The sequence below is a fragment of the Dermacentor silvarum genome, chromosome 6 (genome assembly GCF_013339745.2).
Source record: "Dermacentor silvarum isolate Dsil-2018 chromosome 6, BIME_Dsil_1.4, whole genome shotgun sequence".
Lineage (NCBI taxonomy): Eukaryota > Metazoa > Arthropoda > Arachnida > Ixodida > Ixodidae > Dermacentor > Dermacentor silvarum.
Genome location: NC_051159.1, coordinates 65,445,815 through 65,471,667, shown reverse-complemented (window position 1 = coordinate 65,471,667; position 25,853 = coordinate 65,445,815). Strand labels below are relative to the sequence as shown.

At 48.0% G+C, this 25,853-nt stretch overlaps 1 protein-coding gene across 3 annotated transcripts in view; it reads right to left on the bottom strand.

Moving 5' to 3' along the window:
- LOC119455539 (endoplasmic reticulum junction formation protein lunapark-A-like) overlaps window positions 1–25,853 on the bottom strand; it is a 59,651-nt gene that overhangs the window by 14,581 nt on the left and 19,217 nt on the right. For 2 of the 3 annotated variants that reach the window (XM_049668861.1, XM_037716943.2), the window contains exons 5-7: window positions 16,814–16,859; window positions 9,889–10,065; window positions 5,803–5,976 (exon numbers count right to left, since the gene is read on the bottom strand). In XM_049668861.1, the coding sequence (XP_049524818.1) occupies window positions 5,803–5,976; window positions 9,889–10,065; window positions 16,814–16,859 (397 nt within the window). The remainder of the gene's footprint in view (window positions 1–5,802; window positions 5,977–9,888; window positions 10,066–16,813; window positions 16,860–25,853) is intronic. The other variant, XM_037716944.2, reaches the window with a different exon arrangement.

Genomic DNA, 25,853 nt, shown 5'->3' with positions numbered 1-25,853 from the left:
AGGATTTCAGCATGCCATCACACTTTGCAGCTGCTACAGCTACGAAACACCAGAGTGCCGGAGTCGCACTGCGCGGGATGCAGCAGCTGGTCACACAAGAAAGAACACGAAGCCAACAAAACAGGGCATACTCGCTAAAAAAGTTTAGTGAAAACAACAGACGAGAAGACAGGCCACAGCCTCTTATACAGAAACTGTGCCTGCCGCATCGACCTGAAATCGCCGTCGTCTCTGGGGGCGCCACTTACGTAGGGCGGGTCTCTATGTTGAGAGCAACGACAACCAGGGATGTCGGGTTGTCCAAGTTATGGCGCACACCCCTATCTCCATGTGCAGCCACTTAAAGGGGCCCTGAACCACTTTTTATCGAAGTGGAGAAAAACATTTAGAGTGAAAATAGGCTATTTCAGAAATACTTTGCTGCAAAAAGTACTTCAATGCGTTCAGCAGAAGCGGAGTTATTGGCAATCAAACACGGCCTCTGCTGTGCTCACCTTCCTCCTTCAATGCCTTGCACTGCGAAGGCTACGGCGGAGTGGGACGGGGCCACAACGCTCTGCCTTCGAAATGTCACCGTGGCGCGCAGTTCAAATTTAATTTTGGATGATAACATAGACGCCATGACTTCCGATTTTGGTGCCTACGAAGCGATAAACATAAGCCAAACGCGATTGTCCACAGTGAGTTAATGTCGACGCCACAATTTCCGATTTCGGTGCCTGCACTAAATGTAAGCTAAAAGCGGTTGTCCACAGCGAGTAGCTAGTGGACTCGCGGCAGCACCCCGCGGCTGCCGCGGTGTAGCCGACCGCATTGACCAATAGCAGCCGCGTACAGTAAAAGCTCGATGATACGATCACGGCTAATACGAATTTCCGGATGATACGATTTTTTCTGTGGTCCCGGCCGAGCCCCATTACTTTGCAACGTGCTAGAGAACGGTTGTTACGAATCGATTTTCAGCCTGCGTCAGTTGATACAAATAAACGCCGCCCCATCGACGGCCGCGAAAGAGAACAGTGCGCAGTCACGCGCTTTCTCTCCTTCTCTTTTGGTGCAGAGGCGCGGCGCCGGACAGCGCGGACTCCGCGACTGGGCGCGAAGAGTTTGAAGCGGTGGCGCTTTTGGTGCTTCTGTACTTTTCCTCCTTTTCTGCGAGCCGTCAGATGGAGTGGCTGCTGCGCTTTGGGCCGCGTTCTTCGTGTTTGTGCCATTTTGCTTAGTCGCAGCGAGCTATGTCTCGCAAGCGGAAAGCACTCTCCTTTAAAGAGAAATTCGACATTCTTCGAAAGGTCGATGAGGATCCCAAGAGGAAGCGGACGGAGTTGGCTAAGGAGCTAGGCCTTGCAACGTCAACACTGAGCACAATTGTTGCACTGCGAGACTATCATGAAAAACGTGCTTTCGTTCAACGTCAACGCGAAGCAAGCGAATTCGAACACGCTTATTTCGAACATACCGCGCACCGACAATGCTCTTAGCAGCGCGCCAAATCACGCGGCGGCGCCTCCGACCGGCATTGCTCCGACACCTCCATAGAGCAAAAGCTCAGGAGAGACCCCTCAATGCCGCGCGCGAAGGAACGGGGAAAAAATACTTCTCGTGTACTTCTCTCTCAAATTGCAAGGTTGCCGTTTCTGCATCGCGCCGGAACAAGCGTGTACGATGACTATAGTGTTCAAGACACTCAGTCTAGAACACTCTAGTATTTTAGCACACACTAGTGCCGACGTCTCAGCCACGCGGATAAAATGGCCGTGAACCCTTCTCTATTTTCTAGTCACATGTTGACCTTCCACGCTGCGGCAGCAGCGCAGAGGGAAGCAGTGGCGGAGGCACAGTCGGGCCAACAAAACTGCCACGCCCGCAAACGCTCGCTTCCCGATAACCGCAGAAAACGAAACTTCAGGGGGTGGCTAAAATAAGCTGGCGCCAGCACGGCGGCGGGCGCGCACGGAGATGTGCGCATGGAGTCGAAGGTGAGAGAGCTACGAGGGAGTTGAGAGGGAGGGCGAGGGGTGCCACCGAAGCGGCGGAGTTGACGCGGCCAAATCCGCTTCCCTGCCGCCCTCCTCCCTCACCTTCGACGGTCTCCGCGCGCACCCGTGTGCCGGCACCGCCCGCTCGCTCCCTGAAGCTTCGTTTTCTGTCGTTATCGGGAAGCGACCGTTAGCCGGCGTGGGCAGTTTCGTGGCCCGCGCTTGCTATGCGCTTGCGCGCCGCGATATTTCACGACTCACACCGTTCGTGCATCGTGCTATGGTGCACGAATACTTCAAAAATACGTCCTTTTTATTCAAACAAATTTTCGGGCCCCTTCGAGTTCGAATTATAGAGATTCGACAGTAGTTTTAATTGTGTTTCGATGGTACGAATTTCGGCTAATACGAATATTTTTCGTGACCCCGTGAGATTCGTATCATCGAGCTTTTACTGTATTGTAATGTGCTTTATTATGTAATAAAGCACACAGAAGAGAGTGAGGATTATGGCTTCTGTTGAAACAAGAGCATTTGAGAGAAAGGCAACTTTGCATTCCGCTTGCGAGCTCCACGCACCGCCTACAACAGCAAAACTTGGCCGAGATGTTCACAGCAGCGTATGCTACCCGCGGACTATGTTATTTCGCCAAACCCGACGGGTGGTTCAGGGCCCCTTTAAAGCCCCTGGAAAAAAAATTTACACCCCTTACGTAAGTGGCGCCCCCGCCCACCAGCAACAATGTGGCTTTATTAGGAATTGAAATTTTTTTTCGCAAATAAAACCAATTTTCCGTGAAAACTGAGTCAACATTCGTAAAATCGTAAGACAGGTCCAAATTCGTACATTTTACGGAAAATTCGCAAGAGTTGGCAGGTATGTGTGTGTGTCTCTCTCTGTTTATAGCCCTTGCATCTCCTGAATTTTACTTTCCCAGCATCACCTTCGAATCTAGCAGGAATCATGATTGTCACAGTGCTACGACGAGAAATGGCGAGAGTGCTAGGCTATCAGTGCCACCTGATGGCACTGGGTGGCGCGGGTGAACAAAGAACATGCTTGCCCTCTTTGGCTACAAGATGCCAACACATACAGACCAACTGTGCTCTAGTTGGTCAGCATGGCTGAACATGATGCACACATGAACCTTGGTTTGCAGGCACAGCACCTGTAAATGATTTAGGCCTCAGAGTCTGGCATGGGCAAATATGCGATTGGCATTCCTAAGTGGCAAGTCGCAACATCTTCGATTCCTTAGTGCATCCCCTTTGAGTAACTACAGCATAGAGCACTTATAACGTAACTGCTTATAGTGCAGGACCGGATATAGTACGGTCTTTTCAGACTCCCGTTAATTTTCCCATAGCACTCCATGTATACGCATACCGCTCACAGTACAGCCGCGTGAGACGAAACACCGGTTATAATGCGGCTTCTGCGGAAAAATCTCGCCGACAAGGGCGGCAGCGAGCACGCTTCTCAACAAGGTGCGTGCTCCCGGCCGGCCTGTGCATTATTCAATGCAATAAAACTCTCGTTAATTCGGACTTATTTGGCCGCACATCGGTTAATTCGGACTACAATCGGAGCTCGCTGAGCGAGGAGCGCCGCAAATGTGCGACGCAAAAGAGCAAGAACGGCGCTAGCGTCCAACCGAAACGAAGCGGCGGAGTCCGCATCGCCCCAGCCATCAGTTGAAATCGTACGTGAATGACAGCAACGCTGGAACGCTTCAAGCCTATTTGTGTCCTTAAAGCCTGTATTCTTGCGCTTACTGCCGCGCGTAACACCGCGTTGGCCGCGGGCTTTCGTAACTGCGTGTCGTCATCCACGATCGCGTTGATAGCGGCCGCGGTTTTCTCTACAGCGGTTGCGGCGAACAGTAGTTTCATCTTTACTCGGTACGCGCGTTGGCCGCATGCCTAAAAAACTGCGTAGTCGCCATCGATGATTGCATGGATAGCGACCGTCGTTTCGACGGCTAGTTGTTGCAGCGACTGGACGACTCGGTGTGTGCGTCGGGCACATGCCTTCAGCACCGCAAAGTCGTTCATAATCGCGTCGATAGCGGTCACTGTTTTTTCCGCAGCAGTTGCGGAAAACATTTGTTTCGTTTTGACTCGGTGCAAAGCTGTCGAGCTTGAAGAGCACCGACTACATCGCGATGTGCGCGCGATATTACAAAGCGTGTCTACATGCTTGGTCTGCATGTTTTGCATATGTGCAGGGCTTGAAAATCGTTTTGGTTATAGTGCGGTGCCGCTTATAGTGCAGATATTCGCGACTCCGGCGACTTACGTTATAAGCGGTCTACACTGTACTCTCATTTTGACTCGCAGGGATTGTGTGCAGAAAAGAAGTGCCCTTTTACACTGACACGTGTATTGTTTCCAACCGCACGACCTGAGAAGTTGGTGTACACCAAATTTGGCACTTTGTGAGCCCAAGGTCACAAACTTCCGAGGTTGTCAAAAAAAAAAAAAAGCACCCACTGATCTAACACAGGGTGAAATATGCTGTGGGCTATAGCATCCAGATTCACGCTGCTCTAGCTGGTGGTCCCATACACCTCTCTGTCACTCATTTGCTATCATGTGGGCGTTATCACATGGTTCACAAGATGTATTCTCTGGATCTGATCGTGCAAAAAAAATATGAGAATTGTGGGGATCTGCGAGACCATGACCCAAGGCCACGTCAGAGGCAAGTTCCTCTTTCAACCACTGCCACATTCTTATTTGTCGTCTCAGTCTGAACCATCGTGAGACTACAGACCACAGTGGTCAATGGCAAAGAATCAAAAGTGAGGCAATGCGATAAGTAGGTTGACATGTCATGTCGGGTGATCTTCCCGCTGTAGCAGCGACAGCAAAAGGACTACAGGTCGGTCAAACTTTCTTATGCATTTGCTCACTTCATTGTTGTAGCTTTGCTTTTCTGCAAATGCTTCATCGAGACCACATGGTACAAGTTGTGGCTTTTTTCCATCAGCTCTAGAAAGTGTTCACTCGAAGGCAAATGACCGCAGTTCACCCAAATATTGCATTCTGTCATGTTTTGGACTCACTCGCCTGAGTGCCGCTGAGAATAATAGCATGGGGCTACGTGCTCCAACCAAGCTAGAGTGGAGATAGTCCAAGCCATAAGTGGTTAAGAAACATAGAGTAGAACCTCATTAATACGTACAAATTCAGTTCAATTTAGTAGAACCTCGTCAATATGAACCTACTTAAGTGCAATATAAAAAAAAAAAGAAGAGCAAGGGTAAGTTATCTAATTCATTTCTTAAAATCAGTATCGTCTTACTATGTATTCAATTCTTCCTGTTTCAAAAAAGTTCCACTGAAATTTACCCAGCATAATATACACATCCCTTAACTTTGCTTCAATTTTTCAGGAAGAAAAGTGCGTCCCTTACTTGAGTATATGCAGTAGTACGATCATGGGGAGGATGTGGGTTCAGCTCCCCTTTGGGGGCAAGTTGTTTTTTTATCCGCTTTCATTGCCCTTTGCCTTATCAATTTTACATTTATCATAAATCGACAAATAATTTTCCTCATGCTTTCCTTGGCTTCATATGGTTGTCGATCAACAAAAATTGGACTCCTCAGTTCCCCTTCTTCACAATTCCGTTCTCTATTTCTCATGTTAGAAGAGGCACACAAAATGAAAGGCTTATGTGTAGCAGCTATGCACATGTTTGAGTCCTGCAGCTCTGTCTTTATAGCCAGAAAACCCGCGAAGCACAGAGAAGGAAGGAGGCATTGGTCTAGTGTACCAAACGTCGAGAACAGAGAAGCAATAATGGCCGTCAGGACTTACACAGGTACTCGTATTCTTCCTTGAGCGCCATTCCGTTATGTGAGCAGCAGCGGGTGCAGATGAGCGCGTACCGGTTGCTGGGGCCCTCTCCCACGAGAAAGTCGATGACTCGGTCAAAAGCTGTCCTCTCTCGAGGCAGGATTGGCCGGGGCAGGGTAGGCACCGGCAGCGGACCTGGATTTGCGCAAAGTTGCACCAACTTCAACTCGTAACAAAAGCAGACAGGATGCTCAAGACATACAAACGGCAGGGCAAGTGCAATTACAGCGTTCAGAGTAGTAGTTAGCAAAACAGAGTAAGAACAGTTTGTTTAACCCTTGTTAATGGCAAAATCAGTTCATTTGGAAGACTCGCTCCTTGTCCTTCACCCATTTCGCATTGTTTGATTTCGAAGACGGCAACCTACCAACTCGCCCAGCTTGGCAGTTTGATTCCCTCCCTGGTCCTGGCAAATATATGCATCATGCTACGGCATTGGAAGCTCTTCTTATCTTCACAGCAGTTAATTCTGATGACCCACACAGTGCGATGAGTGTGAAATGCCATCAATGCACAACACAGGATTGGTGCCAGCGTCAAACCAATAGGCTTGAATAAATGTGCATCACCCCAATGATTTCATTAGTAAGAGAGGCAAAGTGGCCAAGAGTGGCAGGAACTATCAGGGCACCTTTGCACATTTTTTTTTCTTATTTAGTAGTGCCACATTCGCCACTTGCCAGTGGGACTGCTCAGTTGCAAAGGCAGTTACGTGCACATGGTAACGTGATCCGGTCCACTCTGGGGGCTCCTCCTACTTCTTTTAAGCTGGATGGGAAAGGAGAATGCACGTTGCTCTGCTTGCTCCAGTTCAGTCTCGGCTTGCCGCATCTCTTTCCTCAACATTTTTACGGCACATGACATTACACTAGCTTGCGACGCATTGAACCTTCGCCTTTGGCTCGGGTTTGTGCGAAAAGCGGTGCATGGGAGTGAGATATTGATCGAAATAACTGTTGCATGGATTTTGGAGTTCGATTTCACAGGAGTTTTTCCCTATTCAAATAAATAGGATGACTTTGCCGGGACCAACAGAGTAGTTTGAATTATCTGTCAATTCGAATTATGAGATTTCGAATTATTGAAATTTCAATCTAATAGCTTGTAGTAAGGATGTAGTACAGTTAAACCTGGATATAACGGAATTGACAAATTCCCGAAAAACTTCGTTATAAAGAGGATTTAGTTATATGCAGGTTCGGCACGAAAATTCGAAAAAGAAACGCTTACCGTATTTACTCGATTCTAACGCGCCCTCGATTGTAACGCGCACCCGTTTTCCGTTTTCGTCGAAGCACTCATTCTTGGAATGTCACACCAGGTACTGGATGCGTGGACACGTGTCGTTTCGCACAAGTGCGAGGCATCGGAAACCAAAAGCGAGCGTCACGATAGTGTCGTAGCGTCGTATAGTGTTACAGTAGAACCCTGCTGTTACGTCGTTTTCGGCCAGTCCCAGCACAGCTCCCACAAAACTCAATGCATTGGAAACCCCGCTGTTGCGTTGCAACTGTGGGACCGTTCCCACATCGTACATTGCGAACTGCCACCCCACGCTGGCCCGAGCGGCCATTTTGACTTATCATGTTGCTTGGCTTGGTGGTGATATAATCTCGACCGGGTGAGGTGGGTCGTCACCGCAGGAATCAGGAGACGACGATGAAGGCGGGCATAGTGATGATGAAAAATAGAAAAGATTGTATTCACTTCATTGGTACATGGTTTTGACTCTATCTGAGTCTCAAGCGGTTCTGATTAACACGGGGGCCAGGACGGCCTTAAATCCCCTCGTGGTGGCCGTCATTTCCGTCGGGGAAGTCCTCTCTCCGGTGGTCAAGTTGACGACCTCCTCGCCCTCGGGTCCTCCTTCTTGGTAGCTCGCCGTTTTCGTCTGCTCCGTAGAGATGAGAGCTCTCTCGGGGCTGAAGGGGATTATCTCGTCAGGGGAAAAGCGCTGGGGCTTGCTTCCCACATTGGAGAGATACAGATTCCAGGCATAACCTGCCGATGACTCCTTCGGGGAACTTGTGGAAGTGTCAGACCTCTGTCGGGCGGTCAAGTTGGCGACCTCCTCTCCCTCGGGTCTTCCTTCTTGGTAGCTCGCTGTTTTCGTCTGCTCCGTAGAGGTCAGACGCTCTCTCGGGGATGAAAGAGGATTATCTCGTCACGGGAAAGGCGCTCGAGCTTGATTCCCACATTTGACAGGTGCAGTTCCAAGCCGATCATAACAGTGGCTTGACGATGGCACTAGCCGCCCAAAGTGCCGGGGGCGACAACTATGACGTATTTTCTGTTTCCGCCAGCAAAAGTATGGCCCTTGAGATCCATATTTGTTATCTAAAGATGGTGTCTATGATGCGTTGTGGCCCTAAAATTGGTGTTGCCTCATAGATGTTCTGTATAAAGTCCAAGGGCGATAACGCACTCGCCGCGCGCCGTATGCTGTATGTGCGAGTGAGAATGTGCGAGCGGAGCCGACGACCTCGTCTAAATCTCGCGCGCGCATAAAAGAAAAGCAGGGAGGAAACGCGCCTTCTTCCGTTGCGCTCGAGGCACCGGCGAGGGAGCAAGGGGGGGGGGGGGGGGGGGGGGTAGCGGGCGGCGTTGTACTGTACTCTGGAATCAACTGCGTACTGCGCGGCGGCGCGCGGTCGCACGGGCCATATCTTGAAAGCGATCTGCGTTGGGGCAGAGTCGAGGCAGTGTAGGTGCGTCGGCGGCTCGGCTCGTAGCTTTGTGCGTGCTGTGTGTTCTCGGCACTCAGTTTGCGTTGCAGCGATAGACAACAGCACGAAGGTCACTTCGCTCGTTTCTGCAGCGGCGCTTCCACACGCCGCCAGCGTTTGACAGCGCGTGTCCGCCCTCATCGAGTGTGATGTGTCACAGCGTCTGCCAGCACGTCAGCAACATCAACTGGAAAAGGAGAGTACCAGCTTGGCAGGCTAGGCCAGCTGCAGCAAGCGGCAGGATCCAAGTTTGAATGAAGGGAGGGGGAAAGAAAGGTCACGCCAGCGGCGGCAAGATCGCCAGGTCGAGGGATGCAGGCCCGCCTCGCACACGCTCGCATGCACGCACACGCTCGCTCGCTTTGCATTCCGTCGCGGCAGAGGTGCTTCCGGTTGCTGCTCGCGCAAAAATGACAAAATTTGGGGCAAAATCTCTAGGTTGTCGGTGGGGAAAATTCGTTATATCGAGGGGGTCTCCCGCTGCCACTTCGTTACGTAGAGGTCTCAAATACATGTGCTTCTATGGAGTAACGGCGGGGAATAGAAAAACTTCGTTATATCCAGGAATTCGCTATATGGAGGTTCGTTATAAGCAGGTTTAACTGTATCGCCAGTCCCTCGCTTGCTCTGTGGACTGTCATGAAACGTTCAGTTTAACATTTGTGTGATATCAGTGTAGTCACCATCACCCATGCTTCAATGCATGAATTCAAGACTGTGCCCATTCACTTATTCTTGATACGTGCATGATGAGTGAATTTTTTATCCTTGAAGAAAAGTGTGCATCGTGAAGGTCGGCAACGCAGGCAGACCTTGTGTAGTAGCGGTCCGTGAACGTGGCCAAACAGATTCGTTCCATTTCTTAACAATCCAGTCGCGATATTTTCAGCAAAATACTGCACACATCTTCCCTCTACCGTTCCACATTTTGCAGCATGAATTGAGCACAGTGCGTTAGCCATCACCAAGTAATATTTCCAACAGCTGGTCCCACAGTAGGAATGTAGAAGTGGTAACCATTTGACGTTCACTTGAGGCAACATGTGGCACGCCGCCGGATGCGCCATATCGTCCCTCTAGAGCAAACTACTCTGCGAAAAGGGTCTATATGAAAGTTGCTGCAGTATTGGGTTTACAGACTTTGTGTGCTCTCTCGTTAAGACTCTGCATCATCGGACGTTACAACCAGCATTGTCGCTGCTGTATTACCCCTACGGTAAACCTGGCATTCCGCAAACAGCACTACATTTATGGACATGCTAAAGCTCTCTAACTAATCAAGGTTATGGTGCCCCCTCTGTGTGGGTGATTCAGTTCTCACCGTGTGCTTGCTGCCCATTCCTCGACATGCCTGGAGCAACCACCATCATGCGGCGCTCCTCAAAGGGAGCATTGGGCATTGAGGAGGAAGGCATCTTGAGGTTCGAGTGAGGTAGCCGGGCTCCTGGGCGCATGGGGGCGCCCTTGATGGGTTGGGGTAGCATGCGCCGCCGCAAATCTACGCATGCCAAACACATCTATTTTTAGGCACACACACAAGCACAAAATCCTTTTATCTATTACACAAATTAGCATTCCTTTAGGAGTTATGCATCATTAGAGAACTTTAATAAAAGCGTAAGGTGGCGGCAAGCACCCAATGCACAAGGAGGCTGCAAGACCGCAATGTGTAGAGTTTCGTAGAAAAATTACTAGATGGGAAATCGGGTGCCAGTTTATCAAAGTGGAAGTTTGGACACATTAGTACTCCATAAGGACAACTAAAGAAGCACGAGCGAGACCCTCACGTAAAAAGGCACACAAAAGGCAGATAAAAAGCGCATGTGTGTTTATGTGCTTTTTATGTCCATGTCCCGCTAACGCTTATTTAGTTGTCCTTCTGGTGCTAGTGTCGACGGTAGCTGCAAGCATGGGAGCTCAGCCAAGCAGGGGACTGGTGGCAAGTTCATGGATCTGCCTCAGCTTCATCTTTCTGGCTTCAAATGGCTTTACGAATTATCCCATTCAACAATATACTGCAAAACGAGCGCAACTATTCAAATTGGTTATGCAGGTGCACAGAGTCTTATTGTCTTAATACATAAAAAAAATACGACTGCTTAAAAAAATACCTGCAGAACACATCTCACAATGACTGTCGACATAATGCTATTAACATTCAAGCCATGTAATGACATCGTAGTGTTGAAGACACCGTTATTTACAATGCGACATATGCAACTATATGCAACACACTTTCTCTGGGATCTGCTCACTTTGCTACGACACACTCGCTTGCCAGGGTCAAACACGATCGCGACGCCATGACAAGAACTGTATACGACACAGTGACGACGTTGGAATGACAAAGAAGGAATGATGATGAATGTATGAGGACAATTAGATGGCAACAATGGTACAACCAGGTCTGTTTTCATGACAATGGAATGACCATGATGGCATCATGACAACTGTATGATGACGCAATGACAAAATAGCATGACAATGGCGACACAATCCCAACTGAATGATGACGGGGTGATTATGATGGAATGCCAAAGAAATGATGTCAATGGAACAACGAAGGCAGCATGACAACGGCACGAAAACAATTGGATGGTGTGACAAGGGTATGACGACGGCATGACGAGAGTCAGATGAGGAAGATGAAATGACAATGGTGGAACAACCACAACGGCATTACAACCACGGCTAGATAGATAGATTCAACATGCCTGAAGTAGACAAGGAATGCGGGTCACAAACAGCGCAAGAAATGTGACAAGAAAGAGACAAATACAATGCGGTTGGCACAATGTGTTTGGTTTGTCTCTCTTTTCCCATTTCTTGTGCTGTTTCTGTTTTTAAGGACACAAGGACAAGGTCCTGAAGAGAGAGATAATGCAGAAGACGGCACTTATCCATGCTGCCGTGCCTCTTGCATCAATTTCGGTTTGCTGAGTGGCATTTTAAGCCAGGTAAGCTAGAAGTGTTGACAATGTCAAGCCAATGGGCATATGTTGACCAAAGTTCAGCCGATGTAGCCATATATTAGCCCTACACTGGCTCCTCCTTGGTGCTAGGGAAGCTGCTGAACAGTTGACTAAAAATGCATTGCAAGACTCATTTCAAAAGACTCACATAAAATACATGGCAGCACCCTTAGACTGCCACCTTCCTCAGACTTATCCAAGTCAGATGGTTGCTATACTGCTCAAACTGGCCACTGCCAGTCAACAGTCACACTAGCTTTGATTGGTGTCCAAATTTGGGACTCTTATTGCTTGGGATTCTTTGTGTAGATAGGTTAGCCTGGCCAACTGTGAGAATTTTAATGCACTGGCAAGTAAGCAAAGCTCAAATCTCTTCAGTCGACTTCTGTTAATTCGACCCTGATGGGACCAACGGAATTGCTTGAATTACCTGACAGGTCGAATTAAACGACATGCAGAAAAAAACCGAAAAACACTGCTGATTCATTTGGCAGTACTTGCCCGATTCTAGCACGGCCCCAAATAAAACATGCACATACTTTCTGTGTCCAAAGTAGAAAACTAACACAGAGATGACATTAAAGCTCCTAAACAAAGTAGAAATCTAATGCACAACATATGTTTGAGCAAAACAAAATGGAGAAGGGTCTAATGTGTGTTGCACAATGGCAGCCGGTTTTTTGAAGTCAGCTTCGACACGCAATGTTTTAAAATGAGCTTCGCCACAATATATCTGTGTCATGCGGTAAAACACACATGCCACGAAGGCGGTTTTGATTTTGTATTTGATTTCATCGTACCAGAAATTTGCGGCCTAACTTTCTCATAAAAAAAAAGAATGCGTACATTCAAATTGGGTAATTACCAAAATCAGAGATTGTGAGCTATGGTTATTGCTTGAAAAGCTTACTAGGGTTTTCAGTGGGAGATGACGTGTGTTCCAACGCACTCACGAAATAAGGATTGAAATAACGACAGTTTGGGCCTATAGAAAGGCACGGACGCCACCCGACACTTTTGGTCGGGATCAAATTAACTGAAAAATCTAATTACCCAGAGTCAAATTAAAGAGAGTATACTGTACCAGGGCGGTATTCTTTGGCGATCACTTTCACATGACTCTGCACCATATGCGTCACACATATGGCCGATAGTGCTTCGGACGCTGTGCCAAGCTTGTTATCTTCACACAGTGCGAAGAGCACTGTCGGCCGTATACAGTAAAAGCTCGATGATACGATCACGGCTAATACGAATTTCCGGATGATACGAATTTTTCTGTGGTCCCGGCCGAGCCCCATTACTTTGCAACGTGCTAGAGAACGGTTGTTACGAATCGATTTTCAGCCTGCGTCGGTTGATACGAATAAACGCCGCCCCACCGACGGCCGCGAAAGAGAACAGCGCGCAGTCACGCGCTTTCTCTCCTCTTTTGGTGCGGAGGCGCGGCGCCGAACAGCACGGACTCCGCAACTGGGCGCGAAGAGTTTGAAGCGGTGGCGCTTCAAGAAATAAATACTTTTTACGTACACGTGCCTGAGTGAGTTCACCTCTGACTCTTTAATTTAGCTACAGTCGAATCTCGTTAATTCGAACACGCTTATTTCGAACATACCGCGCACCGACAATGCTCTTAGCAGCGCGCCAAATAACGTGGCGGCACCTCCGACCGGCATTGCTCCGACACCGCCATAGAGCAAAAACTCAGGAGAGACCCCTCAATGCCGCGCGCGAAGGAACGGAAAAAAAAAGAACCCGCGGCGGAAATTTCCCCCTCTCTCAAATTGCAAGGTCGCCGACTAGAGTGTTCTAGACAACCGTATTCTAGCACACACTAGTGCCGACGTCTCAGCCACGCGGATAAAATGGCAGTGAATCCTTCTCCTCTATTTTCTAGTCACTTGTTGACCTTGCACGCTGCGGCAGCAGCGCAGAGGAAAGCAGCGGCGGAGGCACAGTCGGGCCAACGAAACTGCCACGCCCGCAAACGCTCGCTTCCCGATAACGGCAGAAAACGAAACTTCAGGGGGTGGCTAAAATAAGCTGGCGCCAGCACGGCGGCGGGCGCGCACGGAGATGTGCGCACGGAGTCGAAGGTGAGAGAGCTACGAGGGAGTTGAGAGGGAGGGCGAGGGGAGCCATCGAAGCGGCGGAGTTGACGCGGCCAAATCCGCTTCCCTGCCGCCCTCCTCCCTCACCTTCGAAGGTCTCCGCGCGCACCCGTGCGCCGGCGCCGCCCGCTCGCTCCCTGAAGCTTCGTTTTCTGTCGTTATCGGGAAGCGACCGTTAGCCGGCGTGGGCAGTTTCGTGGCCCGCGCTTGCTATGCGCTTGCGCGCCGCGATATTTCACGACTCGCACCGTTCGTGCATCGTGCTATGGTGCACGAATACTTCAAAAATACGTCCTTTTAATTCGAACAAATTTTCGGGCCCCTTCGAGTTCGAATTATCGAGATTCGACAGTAGTTTTAATTGTGTTTCGATGATACGAATTTCGGCTAATACGAATATTTTTCGTGACCCCGTGAGATTCGTATCATCGAGCTTTTACTGTACTTTGATATATCCAGTGTCAAGTCTCACGAAAGTGAAACTATCTCCGAAAGTGATCGTCCAAGAATACCACCCATAGCCACCTGCTAGCCTTAGTAGGAGACTACAACTACTACTCGGACACTACTTGTACAGATCTTGACAGCCGTAACAGCCCACTGGTTTATGTGCTGAATGCATCTCTAGAAGAGGTAATCTAGGGTTCTGTCCTGGAAACCGTCAAATTCTGTGTTCTTCCGACAATAACGACAATAACGAAAATCTTCTGACAATAACGGAAGATTGGCCCACGCAAGAGGCCGCGTTTCTGCCAGAAAGCTTGCCTTCGTACATAGCATTTTCCGCCAGCGTTTCCTGGTAAACATTACAGTTACATAAGCTGCAGTTTCCGGGAAGCTCGAGAAGCAGTCAGGGATCTTTGAATGCTATTGTGTTCCACTAAGCAAAGCTTAAGTGTCCTCCAAACTTTTTGAGCCAATCAGAGAACACAAGATGCTGAGCCTGAAAATATGCCAGAAATTGAAAATTTCTAAAATAGCACATGTGAGGTCAGGGCGTGCAGCACTAGAGGGCCAAGGTTGAGCACTGCTTACAGTAGTGGACAGCTTAAGACTTAACTGCATTAAACCCAGCGAACACCATTGCTTGCTATCCTTAAGGACGTGTGCCTGACTTGACTGAGTCGGCATTCTGCTCAAAGCCAGAGGGTGCGGAATCGAATCCCGGCCACGGCGGCTGCATTTCGATGGGGGTGAAATGCAGAAACGCCCATGTACCGAGCATCGAGTGCACATTAAAGAACACCAGGCGGTCAAAATTAACCTACAGTCCCCCACTACGACGTGCCTCATAATCAAATTGTGGTTTTCGAACGTAAAACCCCTATTTGATTAATTAATTGACATTCTGCTCAAGAATATTAGGAGACAGCTCACTATAATGATACCACTAATATTAAAGTGAAGCTATACCACAATAGCTTCAAAACTTGAGCACTATCTCGCCTACAAATTTTGTATCCTCTGTTATCAAACTTCACTCTGCAGCCACAGTATGTTCCAAACTGCACCGATCCCCATAACAAGGTCACAACTGATTCCTTGCATTCGTCCTAGAAATGGAACCACATTCGCCAAAGTGTCTCCGCCGTCACCAATGAACTTCTTCATGAAATGTCAGCAAACACTGTATACCTATGATCTTTATGCTACTACCTCAACTTACTGAGCATGCTTTACTCTGTTGCTTTGTAAACACTGCCCTCTTTTATGCCATATAACCCCAAAGGTCATATTGTTACACACGAGGTGTTTAATGCAGAACCAGATGAATCTGGTTGATGAGCGCATTTCGAGAGCGGTCCCAAGGCAGCTTAGCTAGCGTCGTTCTCCTCTTCCACCTTTTCTTCCACCTAGTTATCTGTGTGGCATCAGTGGTTCATCGCAAGAGCTCATGACAACATAAAAAAAAGAAGAAAAATAGGCCAGAATAGGCTAGCTCTGCGTGATTTTGATCATTGTGACATCTTGACAGTTGTGTGCATGTGCATCAGGGCGACCTTGCACACTCTCCTTTATCAAAGTGTATAGTGTATGACAACTGATGCCAATGGTGGGATCAAACCTCGAACCATGCGCGACTGATTGTGGGATCGAACCTCTGTCTTTGAGCACAGCAGTGCAATGCTCTAACCATTAGGCCATTGTCGCATGCATGCTTCTCTCATGCCAAAGCCACTCTTTGAAACACATGGTGCCTGCGTCACACGCAACCTGGTGACAGCTGGCACTTTGGGACACGTGTTAGACCGCACCGCCTTCAGGATTGCCCCATTTTTTGTCGTCAGAGGAATGCGACGCTTTTAAATTGGATGAAGTCTGCTTATAATGCTATCACATAAAAAGTAAGTATACTGCTATAGTTATAACCCTTCATTAACACCATTAAATTTAGAATCCCAATGTGACTGACACAGTGTCTCCTCTGTTTTACAAGATACTTAGGAGTGCATGCATTAGGGTCTACACTAAAAGGCAGAGTCAGACCAAATTTACGAACTCCTACACAGGCAGAACTGCAACAACTTCAAACCTTAAAGAATTTTTTTCTTGACTGCTATCACAGCTATAATTTTCTGTTGTCTGTTATAAAACCTCGTTTTGCAGCTGCAGTATGTTTCAAATCCCATCGATCACCGTTATAAGGTATAAATTGATTCATGCCACTGCATTCGTCAGTGTTCATTGGCTTTACAAACCATTTTTTACTTAACTTTCCCATGCAGGAGACCAAAGCAATAGCACAGGCTACAGCCTTAAAAAAGACATGCACACACTGGTGCTTCCCCCTGTCTGATAAGCCACAGACAAAAGAATGCTAGCTCGTAACACTACACCTTGCTTCCACTAAGTATTAAATATTAGTCCTACATATGCTACTATTAACGTGTTCCACTGCAATGTGCCTAGAAAATTCCCATTTGCCATCTTTATTAAGGATTTGGTTATTCAAAGCATGCATTTTTTTGAAGCCTGATTATTTCTTAAGCATGCTTTCTTCCAAAACTATGCACAAATACTTTTAAGGGGATATTGTTAGCTTCACTATAACATCTGCACTGCAACTTCTAAGTACATGTGCAAAATGCAGCGCTGTTGCTCTTGAAGAAGTGGGTTACTAGGCTCTTCTTGAAAGACTAAACAAGCCACAAGCAGGTCTCACCTGGATCTGTGCCAAGCAATGGCTTGACAGTCTTCTCTTCTAATTTCTGAAAAACAAAATAAAAAAAAATTCAGGCAGTAGGTTCAAGAACCACAAAGGGGCTTTTCTGTTATTCATTGAATCTTTATGTTAAAAGGCATTAATTTCAGAATGTGTGATGACTAGACTCCAATGGACAATATGCGAAACCTGCAAGTGAGTTTCTTCACAAACCTCATTTGAACTAATCCAAGATAGTGGAAATATCGACTAGAGTCTCAATTCATGTGTCAACATGCGAGCTGGTTGCTATATTTCTGCCGCCCTCCGTTCCCTTCCCTGTCCAAGCTTTCAAAATGTATGTTACAGCTTTAATTAACAGTGCTACTAGCAAGAACACGACCATCTTGGTTGTGGCAGGTTAAATGTGTGAGAAAGCCAGGTTACGGAATTTTACATATTGTCCATTTCTGAGGAAATATGTTCCATGTGGTTATCAATTACTTTCACGGAGTACACATTTCAGTCATGATCACTGCAGTGTTTGTCACACGACACAAAACAGATGTGCCAACATTGGGCACATCTATGCAGGTCATCAAATTTACGCAAAGTATCTATGCCGAGTGTACTAGAAACATTGTTACTGCCATAAGGGACCAGCTGCAAATAGCGTATCAAAGAAGTTTGTATTTTACAACAACCATGCACAAATAAAGACATTATTATTTGAGCATTTTATTTCCACTCAAGTGCAATAAATCTTCATTATAATCAAGATGTCGGGGAAGAAACTTGGCTTTGCTTTAAACAGTATTTCATCAAAAGCAGAAAGGCTCTATAAAAGCCATAGTAATGCGCGAGTTCATATTCAGTTAAACCCGTTTATAATGAACTCAACCGTTCTGAGAAAAATGGTCGTTTTATCAGTAGTTCGTTATATAAGTATGAACTCCCCCTTAACCCTTCACTGCCGGGTTTTTTTCTGACTGCTCCTCACCCCCTGCCGGGTATTTTTTTCATGTTGGTTCAGTGGAAATTTCATGCTAGTAATGCACCATGATACTCCACAGGACATGTAAAGATATTCATCAGCAGTTCTTGAATTTCTTCGTCCGTCAAAGCGCGGACGCATGTGGCGCGCGGACTCGCCATGGCTGCTGCGCTCTGCCAAGAAGAAGCAACGCGGGTGTAAACACGTGAACTCCATCTGTAGTGTAAAATTTAATTTACAAGTTCTATGTGTTTAGGTGACCTCTCCATAGATGGCGGGACACGAACGCAATCTTTTTTTGCACGAAGTTGTCTCGGGAGTGGCAGGGAGTGAGTTTAAAAAGCAACACGAGTATACTAGAGAGTAGCAGGGGATGCGCGTGGGTGGTTTCACGAGTTATCTCAGTAGTGACAGTTAAAGGGTTAAAAAAAAGCTAAAAAATTAACCGCACTGAAGCTGCCATCAGCAGTTACAATTCGGCAGCAATTTGGTTTGAAAATCACACTTTTCACATTCAGTGTCACTTTTGTTCGCTCACCTAGCTGCAAATTTCATTTAGAAACGTCCATACAAAGAACAAAATGCGGTGTTGTATCGCTCTTTCACAATGACGCCTTGTTCCGATGACCTGCTATTTCAGAACTGCAAGCACAGCCACTATTTTTTATTTGAGTGCTTGCTATATATTTTACTACTAGCAGGACATGACTGTACTCTACACCATGGGTTCTCAAAGTGGGTTCCGCGGAACCTACGGGTTCCGCAGGCCCCTGCTCGGGGTTCCGCGAGCCACTGATAAATTTTCCCTGGTCCCGCTCCCGACAAGTGTCTAAAACGGTGAACACGAGGTGCGCTTGATCCAAAGAACCTCCATTACCCATGCCTGAGTGTCAAAAAGCACGTCACAGTGCGTAACAGCAACGCGCGAACTGCGAAATAAATACGCAAGCAGCTTGTAGCCACCCAACCTCTCAGAACGGGCAGCGCGCCTAAGCTTTCGCACTTGAAGCTCGGAGGCCGTAACTTACCACCATGCGCATTTCTCCTATTTGTAGATAGGGTAGGTGCCGATAGCGTGCGCACTGACCTATACGTTGAAGGAAAAAAAAAAAAACAAAAAAAAAAACGCGGAGCACAGCAAATGCGCGCCGCAGAAGAGCAAGAACGGCGTAGCGTCCAACCGAAACGAAGCAGCGCAGTCCGCATCGCCGTGGTCCTCAGCGGCAATCGTACGCGGCACGTGACTGACAGCAACGCCGAAGCGCTTTGTGCCTAATTGTGCCTTTAAAGCCTTTATTCTTGCGTTTATCGCCGCGCGTAACACCGCGTTGGCGGCTAGCCGCGTGCCTCCGTAAGTGCGTAGTCGCTATCTCTGATCGCGTCGATAACCACCGCAGTTGCGTCCGCAGCGGTTGCGGCAAATAGTAGTTTCGTTTTCACTCGATGCGCGCGTCGGCTGCGTGCCTTCACAACTGCGTATACGCCTCCCATGGCAGCGTCGATAGCGACCGCAGTTTCGTCCGCACTTCTTGCAGCGAAAGGTAGTTTCGTTTTGACTTGGTGCGTCTGTCAGCCGCCTGCCTTCTGAACCGTAAAGTGGTCGTCCATGATCGCGTCGATAGCGGCCGCGGTTTCGTCCACACTTCTTGCAGCGAACGGTAGTTTCGTTTTGACTTGGTGCGTGCGTCAGCCGCCTGCCTTCTGAACCGCAAGGTCGCCGTCCATGATCGCGTCGATAGCGGCCGCGGTTTCGTCGACAGCGGTTGCGGCAAGCAGTAGTTTCGCTTTTACTTAGAAGATAAAAAGCACCGGCTACATCGCGATGGACGGACAATTTGTTGGCGAGCAGCTGAGTGGCGAAAAAATAATCGGGATGTGCGCCCGTTGGTGCAAAGCGCGTCTCAGATGAAAACGCGCGCCGCAAAGGATGTCGCGAGGCCTTCGCCGCTGCTAGCGCTAATCAGTCATGAGATGAAGAGAATTTCAGCTTCCGCACTGGTCTTGTGCTAAATAGAAACAAGATTTGACGATTCATTGAGTAAATGAAAGCGTGTTGACGTAGTGCAGCATTTGTTTGTTTTCTTGCTACCCTCGATAATTCGGTTAAATCAGGGGGGGGGTTCCTTGGCACTTTATGGAGCTTAGCAGGGTTCCCTGGGATGAACGTACCTGAGAACCCCTGCTCTACACAAAGAGAGCGAAGCGTTCTAGTCGGCTGGAAGCATAAACTTCAGAAACTACTGCGACATGCTGCCATTCTGCAAAGGTCTTGTACATCGCGGTTTCAGCATTACGACTATGCGTCAGCCACACAAAAGCCGAAAAATTATGTTCGTTGGGCGAAAATAAAAGCTATGTTCGGAAGGTAGAAAGTCACCGTGAACCGTCATCAGCAATCGGCAACACATAAACGAAGCGTCGCCGAACTGTGATTAGCTGATAAAGGCGTAGTAACTGCTGATCCTTTGCAACATTGCGTGATGGCAGCGCATGGCGCAGCGTTCTCGCCGACTCGGGCCACGTGAATAATGACAGGAATGCTTGAGTGGCTGTTGTTCCCATGATGAAAGAACATAAATGGTCGTTCCAAATCGTTAAAATAGGCGTAATGCACGTGGTGCCGCACGGACAATTGCTCAAAAATGCATGCTGCCATTGCGGCATCCGATATCGCACCGCCGCACACACAACAGCACGCCCAGCACCATGCTGTTTAAGCTGTACACCTCCTCTCTGTGCAATGAAAACGAGTGGAGCATGTGACTTTTGCCGCTTCCGAAATCCACGCACTGCGGCCACTCGCACATATCGGAAACCCGATCATCGTCGCAGTTGGACTGGAGTGGGGCTCGCACTGCTGTGCGCCCAGTTTTGTCATTCTTCCGTGCTTTAGTACAGTATAGACCACTTGTAACGTAACCAATTATAGTGCAGGACCGGATATAGTACGGTCTTTTCAGACACCCGTTAATTTTCACATAGCACTCCATGTATACGCATACCACTTACAGCGCAGCCGCGTGAGACGAAATACCGGTTATAATGTGGCTTCCGCGGGAAAATCTCGCCGACAAGGGCGGCAGCGAGCACGCTTCTAAACAAGATGCGTGCTGCCGGCCGGCGTATGCATTATTCAATGCAATCAAACTCTCGTTAATTCGGACTTATTTGGCTGCACATCGGTTAATCCGGACTACTTTCGAAGCTCGGTGAGCGAGGAGTGCCGCAAAAGAGCAAGAACGGCGCTAGCGTCCAACCGAAACGAAGCGGCGGAGTCTGCATCGCCACAGCCATCAGTTGAAATCGTACGTGAATGATGGCAACGCCGGAATGCTTCGAGCCTATTTGTGCCTTTAAAGCCTGTATTTTTGCGTTTACCGCCGCGTATAACACCGCGTTGGCCGCGGGCTTTCATAACTGCGCAGTCGTCATCCACAACCGCGTCGATAACGGCCGTGGTTTTCTCCGCAGCGGTTGCGGCCAACAGTAGTTTCGTTTTTACTCGGTACACGCGTCGGCCGCGTGCCGAAAAAACTGCGTAGTCACCATCGATGATCGCATAGATAGCGACCACGGTTTCGACGGCCCCCCAGTTGTTGCAGCGAATGGTAGTTAATTCGTCCAGACTCGGTGCGTGCGTCAGGCGCGTGCCATCAGCACTGCAAAGTCGCCGTTCATAATCGTGTCGATTGCGGTCACGGTTTTTTCCGCAGCGGTTACGGCAAACATGTTTCGTTTTGACTCGATGCAAAGCTGTCGAGCTTGAAGAGCACCGGCTACATCGCGATTATATTTTAATCAGCTCACTGGCGAAAATGTAATCGCAATGTGCGCGCGATAGTACAAAGCGTGTCTACATGCTTGTTACATGTTTTGCATACGTGCAGTGCTTGAAAATCGTTGTTTTGGTTATAGTGCGGTACCGCTTATAGTGCAGATATTCGCGACTGCGGCGACTTACGTTATAAGCGGTCTACACTGTACTTCATGTGCGCCCTCCTCTTTTTACCATGACTGGGTCAGAAGCGTTCATTGTAACAGCATGGCAATTTTTTAAATGTTTCATCATATCTGGAAGCAGTTTCAATAGCACTATCAAAACTTAAGAGTGACGAGCATGTGCGATTTCAAACATGAATCATTCTGATGAAGCCATGACCCATTCGTTACCACATCCAGTTTAATTTTTGAAGCCTCACACCACGATGAGACTGATCTATGTGATGGGGGCTGTGAACCAGTCAAGCTATATTAAAACGCCCCCCCCCCCCTTTTTTTTTTCAGAGTCCTTCAATTTGTATCTCTACAGAAATAAAATAAACTTCGATTTGGTTATTAAAGTCAAATCTATAGATCTTTAAGTTAGTTATTCTCTTTATTGTGTATCTTAAAGGTTAACTGTAATGAAATTTTGGACAGTTTAACAAGCCTAATTTCACACCGGGTAGATATAAAACAGCCACCATGCAAAATTTTATGTTTGTGAAGTATGATTGGATGCATTTTGAAAAGCTTGCAAAATAGTAATTTTCGATACCAACATTGGAAAAAAATTACGGCAGGCAGAACTCGTCTCACGATGACTGTCAATGATAATGCGAATAGCAATTGAGCAATGTAGCAACAGACCATATTCACGAAGTCATATTTATTTAACACGTGTAGTGGTAATGCTGAGACTTTCGTTGCTTCGGCTATATGCCACACAACCCGACATCGTCCCACTTTGCTACGGCACTCGCGTGCCAAGGTGGCCCATGAGCATAGAGGCATAACTACAACTGTATGTCACCGACGCAGTGATGATGGAATGACGAAGAAGGAATGATCTCGATGGAATGACAAAGGCGTGCAGTCAAACCTCGCAATAACAAAATCGGCGGGGAGCGCAAGAAAATTTGCTTTTGCGAGAATTTCGTTGTTGCGAAATGGGACAGCACAGATAGGTAATGCGTCACAGAACAAACTTTACTGTCAACATTCCGTTAGCCTACTTCGGCAAGCTTTGCTTGAGGATATAGAAGTGCATCGCCGACAGTACAAAGTGCACCACATGCGTCGATCAGCAGTGCTGCGGAGCAGTATTCTCGGTCAATTGCTTTGGGAGATACGATGACTTTTGCGAGATTCCGCGTAACTCAGCACCGGACGCAGAGAAACAGCGCCCCACGCATGCAGCAGCATTTCTCCAGTGCATGCTGTCGCCTGTAGACGCCGACGCGTCCGGTGGCAAAAGTGATTGTATCTCGTATACCCTGAAGGCAATCGATAGAGATTACGGCCCCTTCACACAAATCTACACCCAGTGCCGAATCCGTAAGTGATGCCTGTCGTGTGTCACCAAAACCAGCGTTCTTGAAGCGAGAGATGCGTATTCCCCGGACGATCCCTGAATCACGGCCCGATGTGCGGCACTCCATGCTCCAACCGCCATCACAAGCACCATAAACAATTCCATGTAGGTGGGGCGTGGATTATCTTATTTTTGCTGCATTTTTCTCACCAAGGCGCACATTACGCACTGCACTAGGTGTGTAAAAACCGTTGTCACATGTGGGTAGCAACATGTGTGCCACTTCAAACAGGCCATCAACAAACAAAATGGTGGTCATGACGCGCTCCCAGTGCACGCGATCGCTTTCGGCGCTTCGTTGTTCTTGTAAACAAAAATGGCGGCGCCCACGTAACTGTAATGTTGTGGTATTTTACGCAATTTTAGTGCAAAGCAATCGCATTTAAGCACATTTTGGAGCATGCTGGCTTTGCGCGAGTAGGTAATATGCAGGGTTACATTCCGGCAAATTTCATTGATACAGGATTGTAGTACAGTATAGACCACTTATAATGTAACCGCTTATAGTGCAGGACCGGATATAAAACAGACTTTTCAAACTCCCGTTAATTTTCCCATAGCACTCAATGTATACGCGTATCGGTTACAGTGCGGCTGCCTGGAAGTTCGGCAGTCAACCTAGACGGCAAACGCTCCCCTCTAGCCACAAATCCCGTATTTACTCGAATCTAACGCGCACTTATTTTCCGATAAAACAAGCCCAAAATTGCGTGCGCAATAGAATCGAGTACGACCCTAAATCTGCGTTACCATATAGCCGTTGGCATTTCAAAATGGCCGCCTCGCACACGCGTTGAGCCTAGCTACTCTAGAGCCTAGCCACCATAGCTTCCTCCATGTGCTGCACTACACGTGCTTAGGCAATCGTCTATCGTCTGTCTTTATGTTCTCTGCGTCTGCTCTATCAGCATGAACTACCGAGTTCATCATGATGCCGCATTTGAAAGGAAAGTGATCATGTGCGCAGAGACGGACGGAAATCGGGCCGCATCATGGGCGTTCGGAGAATCCGAAACTTGCGTTCAGGAGTGGCGCAAACAGAAGGAGAGGATTTTCGCCAGCAAAGCAATGCAGAATGGTTTCAGTGGACCGAAGCAGGACGTAATCTGCGACGATCCACTTCGGCGATACGATGGCCTTGGCCCTATCTTGAAAGCAATCTGCGACGGGGAAAGTCTGTCGCGCGCCGTGTTTTCGCCGCTTATAGGTCGCGTTGAAGCGAGAGGCATGATAGCACAAAGGTCAATTCGCTCGCCGCGCTTAGTCACTCGAGCGTTTTGACAATTCGTTTCTGCGGTCAACGAGCGAGATGTGTTCATGTCTGCTTGTGCACGCGTGACACCGTGCTTGTTAATTTATGTAGTAAGCGAATACAGAACCTAGAGCACAGTGACAGTGACGGCAGAAATGCGCCTGGAGTGTCCATTATTGCAATAAAATAGGTGTTTTGGTTATAGTGCGGTACCGCTTATAGTGCTGATATTCGAGACTCCGCCGACTTACGTTATAAGCGGTCTACACTGTACAGTGCAGTCCACTTATAACGACATCACATGTAACGATATATTGCGTTTATAACGATGAGTCGACTTAAGAGTATCAACTTATGCATTAGGGCTATGAGAAAAAAAAACCATATAGTATAATGATATGTTATTCACCGCATATTGGATGTAACGATCGAAATTTTGCTTCTGGGGGGGTGTTTTCATGCAGAATAATCATGAAGTTTACGTTGCTAAGTTGCCCTTAATCTAGATGGGCCTTTGCCCATCTAGATTCTGATCAAAATCTAGATCAAAAGTCTGCCTTTGCGAGTTCGTATCTGCAGCTATTACCGAGCAGCGCTTCCCACTCGCACGCCGGTTGAAAAAGCCACGGAGACCATCGCAAGTTGGCGCAGACTGCACAAGATGGCGCCAGCTGCTTCGCATAGCTAAGTTCAGGGGACTTGTCACCGGCAATCGTGTGAGCGTCCATAGAAGAAAAGGAGGGCGAAGAGAAAGAAAAAAAGAACAAAGCGATAAGTGAGCGGCGCTAGCTCCCTTTACAACCTCTCTCTCTCTCTCAGCGAGCACGGAAATGCGTCACAGAAGCAGCGGGAGGTGCTCCGACAAAGCGCAAAGTTGTGTCGCTTGAGACAAAGCTGCAAATTTTGCAAGACTATGAAGTACGAGCTCGCACAGTCGACGATATCAACGATTATGAACACCGGGAGCGCCACAATCATGGAGGCTAGAAGCAGTGCCCATGCCGATCAACGGAAAAGGTGGGCTTTGTGCGCCAGGATGAAACCCCCATGGGTGAAACCAACACAATGGAAGCCGCTGACATTACCAAACTCTGGGAGCATGTTGCTACCGACGATGAAATAGGTGGTGCTTCGATGGAGGAGTTTCCGAGTGCAGATAGTGCTGCCTCGTTCTGTGAAAAGATCTCCGACGGAGCGATCGTTGTCACGACATATGGCGGCGTTGTGCGACGGAGGGAGCGACAACAGTAAGGGCAGTGACGACGAGATGGCCTGTCTTTAACACCGAGCCCGATGTTCAACCAAAGTGCAATGCCGTCGATCGAGTTGCTCAGTGATTTCATGCACGCTAAATTACAGCCGCCAGTGTTCGTGCAGCCGCTGGACGTGGTGCACACCGCAGTTGTGAACCTTAAACTTCCGCAAGAGCAAGTACAGATTTCTGACTATTTCAGTGCACCTA